This window comes from Drosophila kikkawai, chromosome 3R (genome assembly GCF_030179895.1).
Source record: "Drosophila kikkawai strain 14028-0561.14 chromosome 3R, DkikHiC1v2, whole genome shotgun sequence".
Lineage (NCBI taxonomy): Eukaryota > Metazoa > Arthropoda > Insecta > Diptera > Drosophilidae > Drosophila > Drosophila kikkawai.
The window spans coordinates 27,644,772-27,663,576 of record NC_091731.1 but is presented as its reverse complement, the minus strand read 5'-3'; the positions used below and the strand labels follow the sequence as shown (position 1 = coordinate 27,663,576).

At 47.4% G+C, this 18,805-nt stretch overlaps 1 protein-coding gene across 4 annotated transcripts in view; it reads left to right on the top strand.

The window, feature by feature from the left end:
* LOC108081096 (irregular chiasm C-roughest protein) overlaps positions 1-18,129 on the top strand; it is an 89,977-nt gene extending 71,848 nt beyond the window's left edge. Inside the window, exons 10-16 of one of the 4 annotated variants that reach the window (XM_070287387.1) lie at positions 2,000-2,163; positions 3,504-3,662; positions 4,686-4,859; positions 5,427-5,540; positions 6,661-6,694; positions 8,099-8,330; positions 18,073-18,129. In XM_070287387.1, the coding sequence (XP_070143488.1) occupies positions 2,000-2,163; positions 3,504-3,662; positions 4,686-4,859; positions 5,427-5,540; positions 6,661-6,694; positions 8,099-8,330; positions 18,073-18,114 (919 nt within the window). In that variant the 3' untranslated portion in view covers positions 18,115-18,129. Of the gene's footprint in view, positions 1-1,999; positions 2,164-3,503; positions 3,663-4,685; positions 4,860-5,426; positions 5,541-6,660; positions 6,695-8,098; positions 8,331-16,309; positions 16,382-17,235; positions 17,461-18,072 lie in introns of those variants that run through there. The other 3 variants (XM_070287385.1, XM_017176087.3, XM_070287386.1) reach the window with 3 other exon arrangements.
* The last annotated feature ends 676 nt before the right edge of the window (positions 18,130-18,805 follow it).

Below are 18,805 nucleotides of genomic sequence, written 5' to 3'. Positions count from 1 at the left end.
CGAGAAGTTTTCCTTTGAATACTGGCTATGCCTGGCTGGCTGTGAGAACAGCATTTCCCTTCCTACGAGGTTATGTTTCCTGTTGCATATTTCCTTTCACAAGGCTCTCGGCTCTCCCCCCCACAGAGCTGACGATATTTCGCGTAATTTTAATTAGCTGCTCGGCGGAAATTGTCTGAACCAAGGGAAAACAACTTCAAAACAAAGCCAGTTTTATGATCCCACTGACTTATGTACCCTGTAATTTCTCAGAACATATTTAGCCTTCAATTTGAAGTGATGAAGGATGAATTTTTCCAAAGGGCTTCCTTCAGTTTAATGTGGCTTCAATATATTTAATTTTTGCCTAGCTTGTCCTGTGTAATACACCCACCACCGCATATAGCCAGCATTTCGCAGGGTAGCAAGAAGGCATCCATAATGCGTCCTGGATTAGGCTCCTTCCGTTTCCTCTTTCGCCTTTGATGGCATCGTGCATTAGTATGCAAAGCAGGCAAATCCTGCGGAAAAACCGAAACCGAAACACTCCTCGTCCATATGACTGTCTATGGCAATCCGTCTCTACCTCTCCGTGGCACCTCTCGCCCCTGTCTCGCCGCCACGTAAGTACGTGATTTTTGTGATTCCATTTGTTTGCACTTGCCCCCAGACAATCGGGCTAACATAAAACATACACGGCCAGGCCAGATCGTGATCGGGCGGCTATATACAGGATGGGGATGGGACTGAGAACATGGAGCCATTGTAGGTGGTTATGCGAAGGTGTCGCCATCTAATAACGAATGCCACATGCAAAACATTGACGTGTTGACTTAATGAAGCAAACGCGCGCGTGTTTATCAGAAATTAAATGTCAATTGTTGAAAACTAATTTCCACGCATGTTCTCCAAACACCCCCCCCCCCCCCTACCGGGCCGCCCTGCCACCCTCTTTAATGTCGTCCTCCGAAGCCGCATTAAATGGCGCGTGCCGTGCTGAGTAAACTGCGGGAGCCGCCCATCGGGGTCGCTTGGTAATAAATCAATGCCACGAAGTGAGCCGCTGACAGGGCGACGTATGCTCCGCGGCTGCTTAATCTCCTCCCCAGGTGTCCTTGGACGGGGCTGCAAGTGCAGTGGGAGACCGAACCGCCTTGCAAATGAGGCAGCCAAGGACAGGACAGGACACGGAGTTCTGCCACTTTGATTTACGTGATTTCACCAGAAAAGCCAGCGAAAAGCAGAGCCTTCGTTTCGTGTGCCAAACTTTTTCGACTTTGTCGATTTGCATTTGAATGGCTTTCTAATTTATTGCCTTTAATTGCTGGCGAAGAAGCGACTTAAATATCAGAACTTTAAGAGCCATCGATCGAGTGTATCAGCTGAATGGCTTTTTTTTGTGGCTCCCTCAAAAGAATCTGTGGAAGAGCTGAGGGGTTGGATGGCCCAGGGCATTCGCAGCTTGAAAGGCATTTCTCATATTAAAAATGTATCAAATATTTCTGTGAACGAGCTCTCTTTGGTCCGCCAGTCCTCTGTGACTCTGTGAGGCGAGCAGCCTGCACCGAAAAATAACTCATACGCATACGCAATTTTCAATATTGCCAAGCAAGGACTGCACCATCGGGGGGGATGAGACATGGGAGGATCCTGGAAGTTGGGGGAATTTGCCCTGCTGCATCATCCCATCAGTTTTATATCGTCCGGCTCGGAGCAGTTCAAAGAGCCACCTGCGAAGTGTGCACTCCATAACCAGATGGAATGCCCAAATTAGAAAGGCAAAATGATAATAAATTGAAATTAAAGGACATTAATAATTGTTAAATATATTTTTTGTAATGTTTTAAATAAATTTAATGAGTGAAATATAGGTTTTTGTTCATCTCCAGAGTATTCTTTCCATTTTTGGAACTTACTTTCTGTCCAACGACTCTATTTGTTTGCCGAAATCTCGATCAAAGCTAAAAGCATCCATCGTCGAGACACTCAACTGATTTGATTTTTTTTTTACGCATTGCAGGATGTCCCATGGCACCAAAAACATGGAGCGGGGCTTCGAGTCCAGACTGGTCATCGACAACGTCACCTACGAGTACCAGGGCGAGTACGAGTGCCGGGCCACCAGCTACATCAATGGCCAGGAGCGAGTGGCCATATCCGATCCAGTGTCGCTCCAGGTTGTGGGTAAGTTCCTATCTCCAGAGCATTTGCTCTGCCGTGTCCTGTGGCCATAAAAACCGCAGTGCCACAAAATATGACGACAACAGGGGAGCAGGCTCCATGCTTTGGAATCCCTGGCAAGGGTATCAGGGGTTAAGGAACGAACTATGTATGCGGTCATAAATCTCCGTGCCACCTCCATTTGCTTTTGCTTTTTTCGATGTCAATTTCGGCCCCGAACGAGAATAGAAACACCAGAGCAGTGTCATGGAGATGACCAGAGAAGGTGACAACGCAACCGGAAAAAAGCAAGCGATTCCGCCTCGGGCCACTCATTTAAGTCCGCCCCTCGCCCGGCTGCCGTGCAACTAATGCACACTTAAAACAACTAACAAAACTCCATTAAAAGCTGCAGCCGGAAAGCGCCTGCAAAACATTTTAAGCGCTTGCGTTGCCACCTCCTTGCCTTCCCGCTTTTCCGCTTTCCCGCCGATTTCCCCGCCACGGCCACACAATTTCGCGGTGGCTGGCAACTTGCAACTGGGCAACGGACTAAGCCAAAACGTAACACAAAATCAAAATGAACTTATGACCGCAGCGCCAGCGGAAAAAAAGGAGCTTCAACTGCCGAGGGCGAAACACTGGACAGTGGACTAAAAAAGGCGCGAGGAACTCTAAAAAAGAGCAGCAAGAAATATTTAAATTTAGTGCTGAATACCACAGCACGTACATAATTTATGACCAACCAAGGACACGAGCAATTTAGCAGAGTCGGCGACGAAAAAATGCACGAAAATAAACATGCACATGGACCATGTACATTATGTATAAAAAAGTCCTCACCGCACTTATATATTTCCACGTCCCGGTGTCTGTGTGTCAAGTAACTAACGAACTAACTAACTACGACAGAGTGTCGGGAAATAAATTAAAATATTAAAGGTCATAGAGAAAGTCGCTATACTTTTTATGCCCTAGATTTCCTAATACAAAATAATTATAGAAAGTAAGCCATTAAAAGCTTAACAAAATCAATTGGTTTACATTTAATGCATTGCCATTAAATTCTGAATTAATGCATTTTAATACAAGTACGCTTTAACATATTAAATAAGCCGTGTCCCTGCCCTGCCAAGGAGTCACTGAACTTTTCGGAACTACATAACCTGGAATGCTGTTGAGACTCAGCTACCTTAAAAGCAATGGAAATGAACAAGGAGCAGGGAGACAGGGCACTCTTTAAGCACTTTTTATAATTATCTTCGGCATTGCCGGTCGTCGAATGCGTCGCGGCACACCGACTCAATTAAAAAGTCATCTGGCCGAACTAGACATTTTTCACCTTGTTTCCTTTGTCCTTGCAGGTGCTCCGCAGGTCCTGCGCCTCCACCCGTCGCTGCATACCGTCGCCGTGAAGAGGGGCGAAGCTGCCAGCCTGACAATGGTCGTCTGCGCGGATCCGCGACCCATCCGCGTCGCCTGGGAATGGGGCTCTCTGCGTCTGGAGGCCGGCTCGGGCATCGGTGCGTATACTTGTTTGACGGGCAGTTACCGCTCGGCGCTAATTGTAATGCAATTAGACGCCGGGCCTTAGTTTTGCCTACTCGGAATTCAATTAGCGCCGCCCTACAGGATGCAGGATGCCTGCCGCGGTCGCTTGAGTGCTCATTAGATTAACCCTTCCCGCAGATCGTTCCCACAATTGCTAGTCAGGGGCTGTGCCGCAAATCAAGACAAATTACATGACCGACTGGAGCCGGAGTCGGACAAGAAACTGCCAGTGTCATGTCCGCGTCGGAAGAGGGGGCGAAAAAAAAAAATATGGCGTGGGGCTGCCTCGAGCAGACTTCCCACGCCTGTCAGCCGCCGGTAATCCGAGCTTCAACAGACAGGCAACACAACCCACAGCTCGTTTTCCAGCTGAAACTCTTTTTCGGATGAGCATCCGCTGCACAGCTGCAGCTCTTTTCCATCCTCCTCCCCCCAGACCATGAACTTGAACTGCATCCGTGCTGCCCAGTGTTGCCAACACGGCATTAAATATTTAAAGCTAAAATGCAGAGTTAAATGCTATAATTTTATTATGCCGAATACTCGAATAGTAGAGGCAATGGGATAAAAATTTACCAAATTTGCTTGATATTGAACGAACTTACTCTAAACTTATAGCCAGTCTGGCATCACAGCCGCTGGGTCTGTGGCTCGCATTATTCTTCATTTTCAGCTTGTCTGCCCGTGTCCATCCATGGGTGTCTCTCGTGCGTGTAATCCTGCGTTCATTCGCTGCCACTGACACAAATCAAACGCAGCTCCCTCTGTCCGTCCGATCCGTGAGCTTTTCTCTTTCTGCCCGCCCCCTCTCAATCCCGGCGCTCCATTGGTTTTCCCTGCTAGTTAGCCCATCGAATCGAATGATTAATGTCCGGACCTTGGCAAATTGTGTGCAATTCTAGTGCGCTTACTTAGCCCATGAAGCCAATTCGCAGTGGCAGCCACTCGCATTTACTAGTACTAACAACAATTCGCCCCCTTTGCCTTTCCCACAGATCGCTTCCGGGCCGACGACGTGCAGCCGGACACCCGCGAGGACTGCTACCTATCGACGCTGCACATCCTCCACACGGACGAGCACGACTCCAGGCCCTACTACCTGGTGGTGGAGAACGAGCGGGGCACCGATCGTCATGCCATACACCTGATTGTGGAGGGTACGTTTGCAGGTGCATACACTTTTCTTTGATTTTCTTTGCCCCCTCACAAGCATTCCCATTCGTCATGCATTTACACACACTGCACGCATTTCGCATTTAAGTTACACTCTCGCGCTCATCACATATTTGCACATTACTTGCTTTCACTTGGAAAAAGAAGGCAGGCTTGTAGGCCATTAAGGAACTTGTGCAAGTCAATATTTTATTTTATCTATATAGTTTAAATAAATTTAAAATATAAGCAGTTTCTTCTTTACTCCACTTCAGAATTTTACAATTTTTAGTTGAGTCGTCGTAAGTAAATTCAAAGCACTTCCTTATATTTTTCTGTCTCAGCACCAAACCTATTTTTTCCAGTTTGCGAAAACATTAAACTCATTAAATATTATCGCATCCCTTGCACCACGTCCCAACGATTTTAATTAAAATCAATTGCACAGTGCAGTTACTTGTACATCTGAAAATGAAAATTCCTCTTAATGCTTGCATAACCAACTCCGACACGACGACGACCACTTTGGAAAACATGAATACACCCATCCATGTATCAAATCGTTGAATGGAACTTCCGGACAGAACCCTACGAGATGAGCTACCTGATGGGCGTGGCCGGAGGCTGCATGGCGGCCATCCTTCTCCTGGTCTGCCTCTGCATCTACGCCATCAAGAGCAAGAGGTGCTGCTTCAAGGGTAAGTCAGAGTCCCCGTCAAGGCCGCGACAATTAAGACTTCCTTCTTCATTATGACGCCTGTTCCTCCGCCCGCACTAATTGCAAAAACACAAAAACTTGCCAGCTCACAAAGAGCTGAAATGCGAGAAGGCGGCGTGGCGGCGGAAAGCGGAAAAAATGGCTGCCAGGATAGATGCGTCTCTCTTCCTGGCTTTGTGTGTGTGTGTTTTGGCTTGCTTTTTTCCTATTCTCCTTGAAACTCGAAACTCAAATAAATCTCATAAAATATTCATTAGCGTCCAACGCCTGCGGTCAGTCTCCGTTTCCTGTTTCCCCTGCCCACACAAAAGGGTTAAGGGTTTCGAGCCAGCTTTTTGTTTGCAGCTCCGACGTGGCTCTTGTTCGCTTTTATTTTTTTCCAAGCGATGTCTGCGGCAAAGGGCTCTAAGCCAGGGCAATGCCTAATTAGAAATCAAAACGCAGACAAAAAGCGGCGAAACTTTTTACAATTGTAAAACAATTTGCAAGGGAGCAATGGAAACTTTGCCGGTTGCCAGTTGGCAGTTGCCCGTTGCTAGCGCCATTTGCCATTGCCCAAGGACATTTGAGGCATTCCCCCATCTGATGATCTGTAAACACTTCGAGCCGAGCCCGCCACCTAATCGCAATTTCTCAGTTGTCAATCAAGCTGTCAATTTTACTGGCTGACTGACTGCTGCAGCTGCCTTCCAGTTGTCAAACGCCGTTTGACAGATCTCTCAAGTGCGACCCGCTGCAGGGATATGTGTTTTATATGTGGCCGAGAGCCCTTCACCCCTTCGAGATCCATCAAAACTCAGTGGCACCTCTCCTGGCACGTTCCCCGCAATCAATAAGTCCCTGCCTCATTTATCACAGGAGGAGAGCGGGTGGGGAATTTCACAAATACATCTGTCTGTCTCTCCTCCTGGCCGTCTGTTTGTAAATTGCCAGCGGTATTTTCACAGCTAATTTCTACTATTTGCAACAAGACACAAGGAACCGCACCCTTCACAAAGTAATGGGCGGAATTTATATTCCTGAATGTGGCGAATGCGAACTCTAATATGAATCCTTCTCTCACTTTCTCTTCCTCCTCGGCGTCTCCTCGCATGGCACAGGATCCACGGGCTATAAATCATCGGATAAAGACAGGTAAGTTGAAGCGTAATACGTGCACACCCACCCCCACCTCATATACACACACACACTGGGGGGGGCAGGACCATAGATAAATGACCATTTTGATATATTTTTATGCAGCGCCTCCAACAGGTGGCGCTGGCGTGCCAATTTATGCGCCCCTACTGGCCGAATGCAGCAACTCATTCACCCCACACACACACACACTCGCAGTGGGGCAATGGAACAATGAAAAATGTTTCCCCATGCATACGTTATATCTATGTATGTGTGTGTGTTCAGGACATAAAATATTATACATTTTTCATATATTCAATATATGCACAAGGTCTGAGTGGCGGAAGAAGGAATGGCTTTTTGGCGAACAAACATTATTGTTTGGCCAAGAAAGAAAGTTTAAATACTCTAACTAGAAGCGGGGAGAACGTATGATATTAGGGGATATTTACAATCCGGTTAAATAGGGTTCAAGGAGATTACCCCAATATTTAAATAGTATATATCTTATTTCTAACGAATAATAAATTTTACACTTTAAATTTCTCAATGGCATTCATACACAACTTTTTATAATGGCTTTATGGGAATTCTTATAGAAGCCCCATTACGTCTTATAGGTTTTTCCAATTATCCAGTTAATACTTATAATGCTAATTATCCCATAGCTACAAAATTGAAACAGATAGATGAATAGATAGATGAATAAATAGAGAGATAGATGAATAATAAAAATAATATTCCTTACAATTACTCTCCAACAAGGCACACCACCTTACTTAGTTAAAGAACTCTACTTACTCCTTAAATTTCAAAGGGTATGCGGGTATTTCTTTGTTTTCCAATAACATAAATGGAGAAGGGAAAGGCAGGGTAACCAGCCAGCCCGCCCATCGCTCATTGTTGTTGGCTGCCGTGCAATATGAGTTATGAGCGGTAGTTGTTCGGCCACTCGCCTCCTGGTTTAGGAGTTTAAAATTACTATTTTTCGTTTATGAAACAATACATACAATACACCCGAGTGTGCTGTTCAGAGCAGGCCCCACAGCACAGATCAATGGGGAAAGGAGAACGGAAATGGATTTCGAATTTCCGCTCCAAGTACGCTTCGACCGCATTTCCACAAAATTCGTTTTGGGCGCCGCACACTCACTCATTTAGGCCCAATCTCAGCCAGGGAGGCAGGCAGGAGGCGAGGGGAATATCTAATTTCCCAAGCCCCAAGTAAACAATGGCCTGCGGCGAGGCGGCGACAAAAACTAAATAGATATTCAGATATGCGAGAGGGATACAATTTGCCAATCAGCGATAGAAGCCGCCCAACCACTTAGCCCCCCCACACAATTGTCACTTGGGCAAACAATTTTCGATAACGATTTGGCCCACTCACACCCTTCCTGTTTTTTCTGTCGCCCGCAGCGAGAAAGCTGATTTGAAATCACGCTCGGATAGCACGAGTGGCCCTCAAGGTGATTCGATTTACACCACGCCCGCCGGCTTCCATCACCACCAACAGCAGCAGCAGCAGCAGCAACAACAGCAACAGCTGCAGCAGCAGCAGGCAGCAGCGGCTGCCGCAGCCGCCCTCCACGCAGCCTCGCAGCATCCGCAGCAACAGTACCCGGGACACGGATCGCCGGAGGCAATGAAGGTACGCATGGCTGCAATGATATTACAACCGCCCACTAGAGTCTAGCAGGCAATTGATAGCCAAACCGACGAACAGCAACCAGAACAACAACACGAACTACAGACACACACGGCGACCGAACAGCCACTCGATGGGGGACACCTCGACATCAACATCAACATGAATAACAACAACGACGACAAGGGTTCGACCACTGTCCTGACCAATAGCGATAGTAGCAATCCTCTAGAGGCGCCAGCCAAGAGCAGTAGCAGCTCCAGCAGCAGCAGCAGCAGCAGTAGTAGTAGTAGCAATAGCAGCCACAGTGGGGGCAACAATTCGGTGGGGAGCAGCAGCAGGAGCGGGAAGCGAGATCTGGAGAACAATATGAACAGGGAGATCAAGCCCCAGGCGGCGGCCAAGCTGCTCCACCTGAACGTGACCGCCGGGGAGCGGACGGGGGAGGAGGAGCCGGGGCTACTGCCGGCTGGTCCCCTGACCCCCGAGGAGACCCAGGTGCTGCTCCAAAAGCTGAGCATCAACAATCCGTTCTACCGTTTCCGCAAGCAAAGCAACTCCTTGAAGGAGCTGCATCGCAGCCGAAAGACGGTTCCTCCGCGCACTCGCACCCGTTCCCGGTCCGAGACGGATCTGGGCCAGGTGTCGAAGTCGCTTCCACACCCAAACCCGAACAGGAATCCCCAGCACCAGCACAGTGAAGCCAAAGTTGTAGTTGTACTAGAGAGTAAGCAGCAAGACATAGCCATAAGTAGGCCTAGGAGTAGCGTTAACCTTAAGACTAGATCCATAAGCAGTCTGAGTCCCTCCGGGAGCCACCAGGCGGGGGACAGCTCCACGGTGATCACGAACCCCTTCTCCATCTTCCACGACGACGAGATCCTCACGCTCAACGTGAACTCGCGCCTACGCAGTGCCGCAAGTGCCCGAGCTGTGCGGCCCCAGCGCCCGGGGCGTGGCCTGCGTCGTCTCTTCGAGACCAGCCGCTCCCAGAACCCACCTGCCGAGCACCACTACCTGTACGGAGTGCCAGTGCGTCGCTTCGAGCGGCAAGACTTTGACAACGAATCCGCGGACTTGTCGGGCAGGAGGACCACCTCGACTGGCAAGCCCAAGAGGTCGAGAGCTATCTTCAAGCAGCTGTCACTGCGGAAGCTTCACCAGCGCGGGCCCGAGGAGCCGCCCTCGCTACCCAAGCTCAAACTGAGCTACCCGAATCGGACGCACAGCATCCAGAGCATGCGCGCCGCGGGAGGCGGTGGCTACGACATCCAACACACCACCGCCTACCACCCGCGGCTGAACCACACGGCCTCACCGGTGGGCAAGGCCAACTACTTCGAGCGGCTGCAGGCCAAGACGCGCCAGGGCATCCAGAAGATCCGCGACAAGTGCCGCAACTTCAAGACGGGCAGCGGCGAAGGAGGCTCCATGGGCGGCTCAGAGTTCAGCGGCTTCCACACGCTGGCCAAGGACGAGAGTTTCCGCTTCATCAGCGACCGGGCGCACATATCCAGCTACGAGTCTCGCTGCAAGCAGGCCACCATCTACAAGAGCTACAAGTCGGAGATCGACCTGAGCAAGAACCTCCACTACCTGGACGCCTATCTGGAGCAGAACTTTGACCACCAGCTGAGCACCACCAAGCAGTCGGCCCACTCGGTGGGCAGGGTCAGCGGAGCCCAGCGAAGGGCCTTGTCCAAGCAGCCGGAGACTCCGGAAACCCCCCGCCGGCCGAGACACAAACGAAGTCAGTCGCAGGCAGCTCACTTTGGGGCCAACTACGAGAACCTAGGAACCCTGCCCATCGCCGCCAAGTCCAAAGCCCGAGGCTCGGCCCTCCACTCGGACTCGATGAGCAGCTCCGACTACGCCTCCGTGTTCAGCGGACCCACCTCCACGCCTGGCCACCGGCTGGAGCCGGATGCCAAGGCGGAGGAGGAGGCCAAGGAATTCAAGCTGCGCTACGAGCACCCGGACAAGATGTGCGAGTACTACTTTGACAACCTAACGAGCTACGCCCTGGCCCTGGAGGAGAGCGAGGACTTGCTGCTGGCGGAAAGTGCCAAATCAGCGAGATTCTTCTACGACGACGACGATGAGGATGGAGGTGGGGATGTAAGGGAGGACGACGACGGGGATGAGGAGGCGAATGGGGCGGCGGGTGGAAAGCCCGATTACACTGCCCGCGACATACGCATCCGCGTCAACGTGAACGAGTGCGAAGACGCTGATTGGCATCAGCCGGAGAGTGCGACATCGTATAATGAGAATCTGGCCGAGAGCACATTCTACCAGTCGCTCAATCAGCACTTGCAGCGCCAGCAGGTCGGCGAGGAGGCGCTGGAGGACCAGGGCCTCCTGCCCGGCTCGGGAGCTGGAACGGTCGTGGGTGGGGAGAGCTACCTGGACCACTTCCAGCGACAGCGGGGCACGCGTAGGGACTACGAGAGAGCCGGGGCCTCGTCCGTGTATCAGCGGGGTGAGTTCTACGGCTTCGGGAGGAGCGGAGAGCCAGGCGGCGAACCGGAGGAAGTGGTGTACGCGGCGCGACAACGAAGGGCCGACCTCATGGAGGCCCACTACGCCCGCAGCTATCAGTCGGGAGCCAGTCGGGGCAGGCATAGGGACAGGGGCAGGACGCGCTATGCAATGCAGACGGGAATGGAGATGGAGCGACAGCAGACTGCTGAGCCGGGTGCCACGGCCACCGCAATGCCGCCTGCAACAGGCAGTGTCATCAATTTGGCTCTGCCGGATGCACTGTACGCCACCAGCAGCAAGCAGCAGATAACGATGCCGATGCCCTTGTCAACCACAGCCACACAGTTCCAACAGCTAAAGCCGGAGCCACTGGCATTAGGATCGTCAGCAGTGGGAGCGGGAGCGGGAGCAGCCACCTCCCCGGTAGCTGCAACATCAGCAGTAGGAGCAACATCGGTGGCAGGCAGCTCAACCGGAAATGCAAACAATCGCTACATGCTGGAGAATCTGCGCAAATACTACGCGAATCAGCAGCAGCACCCGCCCGCGCACTCGGTCAACTCCTCCTCGCTGTCCAACTCCTCCTCGTCGAACTCGTCAATGTCGCAGCAGCAGCACCAGCAGCAGCTGAAGCTTAACTTGCAGCTTCAGCTGCAACCGCCACCCACCGCGCCCAGGCAGCAGCACCACTTAGGTCCCCGCCGCAACTCCAGCACCTCGAACGCCTCCTCGACCGCCGAAAACTTTGACACCTTCATAACGTTACGCAACGCCACGGCAAATACGAACGCGGATTATTTGGCCAAACAGCAGCAGCAGCAACATCAGCTTCGTCGCGGTCAGCAGTCCGTGCCGCTCACCTCCGCTCTCAACTATTACGGACACGGAGCAGCCACGCCCACGGCCACACCCTCGCTAACGCCTGCCCTCGCCTACAATGGCAAATTATCGGCCACCGCAATGTTGTCACAAGTAAATTTAAGCAGAGCAACCGCCACAGCGACATCGTCCACTGGGCCAGGAGGAGCAGCGAGGTCCTCCTCTCAGGCAGCCGCCGGAGCGGTGGGGGAAGAGGGATTCATCCTGGAGTACGAGTGTTAGCCCTCGATGGCACTCCCATCGATTGAGCATGGAGCAGAAACAGGAGCAGGAGTTGTTATTTCTTCGTCGTTTGCTATTTGTTTGCCTTGCCAAAAATTACAATTACAAATTGGCACATTCGCTTCCGCGCTGATTAGGACTCGTGTGTATGTATAGAGGGAATCGTCCTGACGATTGCGAGTATGTAATATATGCAGGGGAAGGGGAGAACGGGCATGGGGGAATTCGAAGCCCAAGAGCCAATTATTCGTATCATATCAGAGGACGTAGGAGGGGATAGTCAAATATCGTTTGCACGGAAAGATGCTTATCCACTCGATTATGGTAGGAGATAAATTAACGTAAACTACGACAATAATGCAACAATTCAATTAAAATTGACAAGAGATACGGATAGCGATAGGGAAGGATCGTTGTTTAGCATAGGACATATTTAGCCTAAATCTATTAGTCACAATCTTAGCAAAGGACACACGAATTGAAGCGGCATAAATCAAATTTATAGTTAAATCAATTACACACTCATGTTACGCGTTCTCCTAAATGTATGTATATGTGTATGTATATCCGCAGAGTGTATACTGTATCCTATAAAGTTAACGAATTTTTCGAATGTACTTCAAACTCCATTTAACCGCCACCCCGAAAGCGAAGCTACGTTCATTTCATTTGATACATCAAACTCGTGCAAAGTTACTACAAGTGCCGAAAGGTGCGCAACTACAATTACAATACATAGATATATCTAGATATTCGTGTTTAAGTAAAGGTTCTTGCCTGCTCTGTAATTACGTTGACTTGAAGGGTTAACTTCTCAAATATAAATTTCGCTTGTAAATACAACCACACAACTAGCTGGGCACGGCGATCGGCTTTAATGAGCATGCAGGGCGTATGCGCGATATTTTCTCATTACGCGTCTGTCTGTGTTCGCGGGACCACATAAATATTTGCACAGCGGCCGAAAAAAGGAAGCTCACGCACACTCCGGAGGCCCACAAACATGGCGAATGCTTTGGGACGACACACAGGCGCATAAAAATCGGGCAGAGGAAAAAACCAACGCGGCGTATGTGCAATGTATTTCATTTCCACGCCGCAACGCCGTCTGGGGGCCTCCATGCAATTATCTGTGTGCGCGCAATTTATCTCATTTGCGGTTGAGTTATTTCCGACTGCAGCAAATAATACTGCCATCGTCCCGATCTTATGTATGTATGTGTGACTTTTTTTTTTTGCGCCCTGGCAGTCTGTCTCTACCCCCTTTGGGCGCCACCCTCTTCTGCTGCCGCAACACACTTTTCCGCTTAATTTACTGGCAGGCGGCAGCTGCCTTCGCTGCATTGTCAGTTGACAACAGCAATTGCTGCATAATGCATGCCCAGGACTCTGTGTAAGTTCTCCTGTCACCGCTTCTGTCCAGCACCCATCCTGGGTGTGTGTGTGTGTGCTGGCCAGGCTTAATGCCCCCCCGTGCTGCCTCAATGGTTGTTTGCCCGGTCGCAACAATAATAATTCATTGGCTGCTTTATGGCTGGCCATCAACTTATCGGCGGACCCGCCGCCCATTGCCCATCTGCCGTTGCAACATATAAATTAATAAAAGTCAAATTAAAATTACATACTTTGGCGACAACGAGGAGTTGCGATTGGAATGGAGCTGGCAATGGATATGGGGATCAGGGTGTAGATAGGGACCGGGTATCTTATCATTACCGCCGATCGTTGACGTGCCCAGCTCGTTTGTCTTGCCCAGCTCGTATATCCATTGACACACACTGGAAACTGGTGGGAAATGCATCTCTTGGGTATCCCTTATCTCATCTATCGTAAGTGTTATCTCATCTATTTTAGCTGTTGAATAGCTTCTATTATGTGTTTTATGAACTTTTTTAGGATGGCTCACCCAGGGGACTTTCGAACTATCAATCTCTGAACAAAAGGCTGCTTACTCACAGATTTTTAGCTACTTTAATTTAATCAAGATTTGAATAGAAACCAAAAAGGATTATATTAGTTCAGCTAGACTTTTGTTACGACAGGACACAGACTCACAACGATAGCGATACCGATACCTACTGATACCGATACCCACACCCACACTCGATATAAAAACCTGTGTTCAGGACAAGAACTGCCGCCAAGCGTGCATTTTGTACAACTTGAATTTTTTCCACTTTTCTATATATATTTCTATATACTTATACACATATATACCTACTTATTTAGCCTAAGCCCTATGTTCGTGTGTTTACGTTTTGTTTACGTTTAAGTAATGCAAGAAGAAGGAAAACCAAAACCAAAAAAAAATACGATTAAATGAGCGGCCACTGGCCGAGTTTACTTAAGTACGATCTATATACTTATATATATATATAGCATTTTCCACATCACACACACACACATATATACCGTACCTATTGATACATACAGCGTATGTATGTGTAGGTGATCTTGAACGCATTCATTATGTTTTACGTTAACATGCTAATGCCCATTTAGTTTACATTATGTATATGTATGTATAACTTATGTTAATGATGTTACTACTACTACTACAAATACTACTACCGACATTTATTCGATTCGATTAGTTTTCCTTTTCGGTATGAGATTGAGATTCCCGAAGGTGCAACAACTATATATATTGTAATACTCAAAAAACAAAATAAGAAAAATCAACAAAAAGAAAACCAAATACCAAAAGTACTCTACTCAACCACACCAAGCGGAATGTTTACCTTGCCCGCCCCCCAAAGAACCATGTAAAGCATTAAATCAAAGCAAATAATCCAGTAATCAGTAATCCAGTACTCCGGTAATGCTGTAATGCTGTAATCCAGTAACCAACTGTCTGTGCTCGATGCATTTTGTGCAACTCAAAACAATTCCAGTTACGCTCCCCGAACATTTTTAGTTTGGTTTGTCTTACGTTTTAGTTTTTCGGTTTCTAATTCTGATTCTGATTCCGTTTCCATTTCCATTTCCGCTTCCGTTTGTAATTTTATATATATTTCTGTTTGTTCTTGTACTTGCGCTTGTGTTTCCGTCCAAAACACTATTGTATGCGACAGTCTTTGGCAGCCAGAGTCATGCGATTGCGAGCAATGCGAATTCCATAACCAAGTTTTATTGCCTGCTTTTGGGCGCGCGCGTGTCGAAATATTTACACTTTCATTTTGTCCAACATGCAACGTTAACGCTAGCTTGTCGTGTGTGCTTGTCTGCCTGTTTGTTTGATTAACAACCTGCAACATGTTTTGGCCTTATCTTTTCATTCCAACCCCCCCTCGGCCCCCTCCTCTCGTGGCCATCTTCTCAGTTCTGTTTTCTGTCTGCTTTGTTTTACCCGTTTTTATTTGGCTCTTGTCTTAGCTGGAACGCAGCCAAACTGAGAATGTAACCGCAACGAATGTGAACTGCTATAACCTGAATTTTGTGTGTTTTACCAACTCTCTTTCTCTGTCTCTCTTTGTTTGCCTCTCGCTCATTGCTCACACCTTGCTCGTTATGATTTCGCCTGCTTCCTGCCTCCATTTACGGCTCTCGTGATTATTTTTATTGCCCCCGAGTACATAACATACATCAGATTTTACTACTTGTTTACTACTTACAATATACACTTTGTGTCCCGTACATGAGAAGGTAATTTCCGAGTCCCTGTGGCTGTGCGTTTGATCCGGAAAACTTTACTTGCGTTGTAATTAACCGCAGGGAAACACAAGCTGACGGATTGCAGCCTGGGGAGGGAGGAGGGGCACGAGTAAATACCATTATCTTTTGCATACTTCTGCATTTGTTTGCGTTCCCGATGCAAAACAAAACTCATAAATAAAATGCCCAGACACGCACCACAAACTGTCAGTGCATAAATCACCAGCAACTGGCAACTTCTGGCCGACAAATGGCCCGAGCTGAGCTCGATTTGAGTTGGCCAAAAGTTTCGGCCCATCCGTCTGCCGGCTCAAGCATTTTCCTGCAGTTCGTTGAGCGCAGTGTAATTTGGCCAAATCAACAGAAGGCTTACCCTGCATCATTTGGCAATTTCTCGCGAAGGCAAATATCGCAAGCAAAACTCCGTCCTATATAGAAGCAGGGATAGACGCCTTTACACTCGTGCTAATCGCATAATCCAATTAGCTGTTGCCACAGACCTTGCTGCTGGCTTTAAGAAGCACTTGCAACTTGCAAAAATTTCCATTGGTTTGCGCAATGCAAAACTTCTGATTGAGTAACTGGCAAACGAGTTGGCCAAATCCAAATCCAGTTTCAGCTTGCCAGGTACTTAATGCTTCATCTCTTGGCCAGCACGCTCACACCCACAGGCACATACACACACACACCTTCACAGGCACACAAGCATGAAAGCACTCGAATTACTCCTCACCTTCACCCAGGCAAAAGCACCCATTTACACCCACGAGGGCGATGGCTTGAAGATCCAGAAAGAATAATCCCATTGTGAGTTCACCACTGAGATTAACCTCAGACCGAGTCGAGTTGAAAACAATTCATAAATAAGGACCCTTGAAGACCTGTTTCTAAGTAGTGGTGATTGAAACACTTTCCACCTACTAATGCGAATATCTCTTCACGTTTCACGCACGGCCAGTTCGAACGAGTTTTTTGAGCCATTATGGCAGTTAATTACAAGCAATTAAGGCGGCAGATGAGCTCTGCTCTGCCCACCACTCGATAGTCCGAATAACTCGCAATGGAGCACAAACAAATCAGAAAGCAGTGCAAATAATAACAATAACAATAATAGCTCCGCCGCCGCCACAACAGCAATCATCATAATGCGCAATTATAATAATTTCATTCCGCTGTCAGTCATCAAATTGGTTTGCATTCATGTCCGGGCCGTAAATAAATGCGTGTATTGTGAAATGGAATTCCCTTTAAATTGTATTCGCGTTGAAATTAATTGAAGTCCGAGCAGAAAAACTCGCGTTATTTAATTAATAAAATTAATAATCGCAAGCGAGGTCCTGGTCCTGAAAGCGGAATAAGAGCCAAGCGCGTGCATTATGCATATTACAATATTCGAATCTTTTCACGGCACGTTGCTTACAGTTTGGTTTTAAAAATTAATTCACATTTCCCATCCGTTTGTTTGCGAGGACTAACATTATCCCAGCTCCATTCTGTATGTCCTTCACGTTTGCATTGTATGACTATCTGACCCGATCCGTGTACAACTTGATTATTTGTTTTGATTTGTATGTTCAATGTTCACCACGCCTTTTGTATTTTGTGTGTGCGTTATTTTTATACGAAACTAAGTATTAAGCAAGCCAACATTTATCCCCCTTCCGTTCAGTTGAAGGTACATATATACGAAACCGAGCGTCTCCAGACGCCGACTCGAATCCAGATACCGAGGTCGGGCCGGGATCTGGCTGGGCCCAAGGACGGGAGCGGTACTCGATCCAGGCCGAGTTGATTTTAGTTGAGTCTCAGTCTCAAGTGAATGCAATGTATAAATGTATGCACCGTGTATTAATTTATTTTGTGTAAAATAAATTAATTAATCTTAATCGTAATATTTATTTTAGCAGCAACAACATTTTATTATTAATAAAAGAATCTGATTTCGTAATCCCGTTTTGTTTTCGTTTTTTATTTACTTAAACTAACAATTGCAACTGCGGTTTTTCAAGTTTTACTCACCCCTTGTCGAGTTTTATCTCTTGCACCAAGTTCCTACAGTTTTAAGACGACCGAGAGTGAATCTTGTCCTTGTCTCAGATATACTGATACAGAAAATAAGTCCCCAAAAAATAAATCAGCCAAAATACAATCCAATTCCGATCCAGAGGCATTTCTTTTTATTTTTAAACCAACATTTAGATCGGAGACCTACAAAACATCCCATTTAAAGTGTATTACACAACCAAAAATCAAGAGAATAAGTTTAAAATCAGTATTCCCCCGACCATTAGACTCGTAGAAAGCCTCCAACTACTGCCCCTGAGCCAAAGTTAGTCACACTAGCCCATAGTTGGACACCCTCTCGTACACCTACCGACACACACACACACACACATATGTATGTAATTTAGTTTTAAATTAAATATTCATTATACTCCCGATTTTCGCTCTAGCTCTGTCTCGTGTTTGTGGCATTTTGTCTATTTTGTTTGTACTTTATTTATAGCCATCTTCATGGAATTGTTTAAGCAAGAAAACCGAATACTAAGCCCGGCAAACAAATAAGTTATATAAATATTTATACAATAATTATGAATAATGCAGAGCAAGTAATTTATAGAAAAAAAAGCGAAAATCAAATACAGAAAAAAAGAAATCAAAGAAAAAAGAACGTACCGAGGTGGGGAGGAAAGCATAAGTAACAACACATTATGAATGAAACAAATTTATAACGAATAAAAACAATTTAATTGCGAATGCGTGTGTGCGTGTTAATATTTATTCATACTCGTATTCACATGTATTCAGTTCTGTGTGCCTTAATACTTTTGCAGTTGAGTTTTCCCATTAATATTGCATTGGGCATTATTATTAATATTGATTTCGTTCATTGTATTCCCACTTTGTCGCTGTCTGTGTGCGACCGTTAGTCTGTGTGTGCCATGCCTTGTGCAAACGTTTGGATAATTTTCTCTTTGTATGGATGGATATGGAACAATAAAACATGTCCCGCCCTCCTCCTCTTGAATATACTTTTTTTCATTTCTGATTTATTCATGAAAGCTCTCCCGACACCCGATGCCTTCCCTCCTCCATCGTTATGTATTTTTTGGAAGCCCCTCCATCCTCACCCCCACTGTTAGCCATATTTTTCACACGTGCCAATGACAGTTTGACAACTGTCGCGTTTAGTAGACACTGAAATGATCTTGGATCTCATCAACTGGCCACGCCCACAC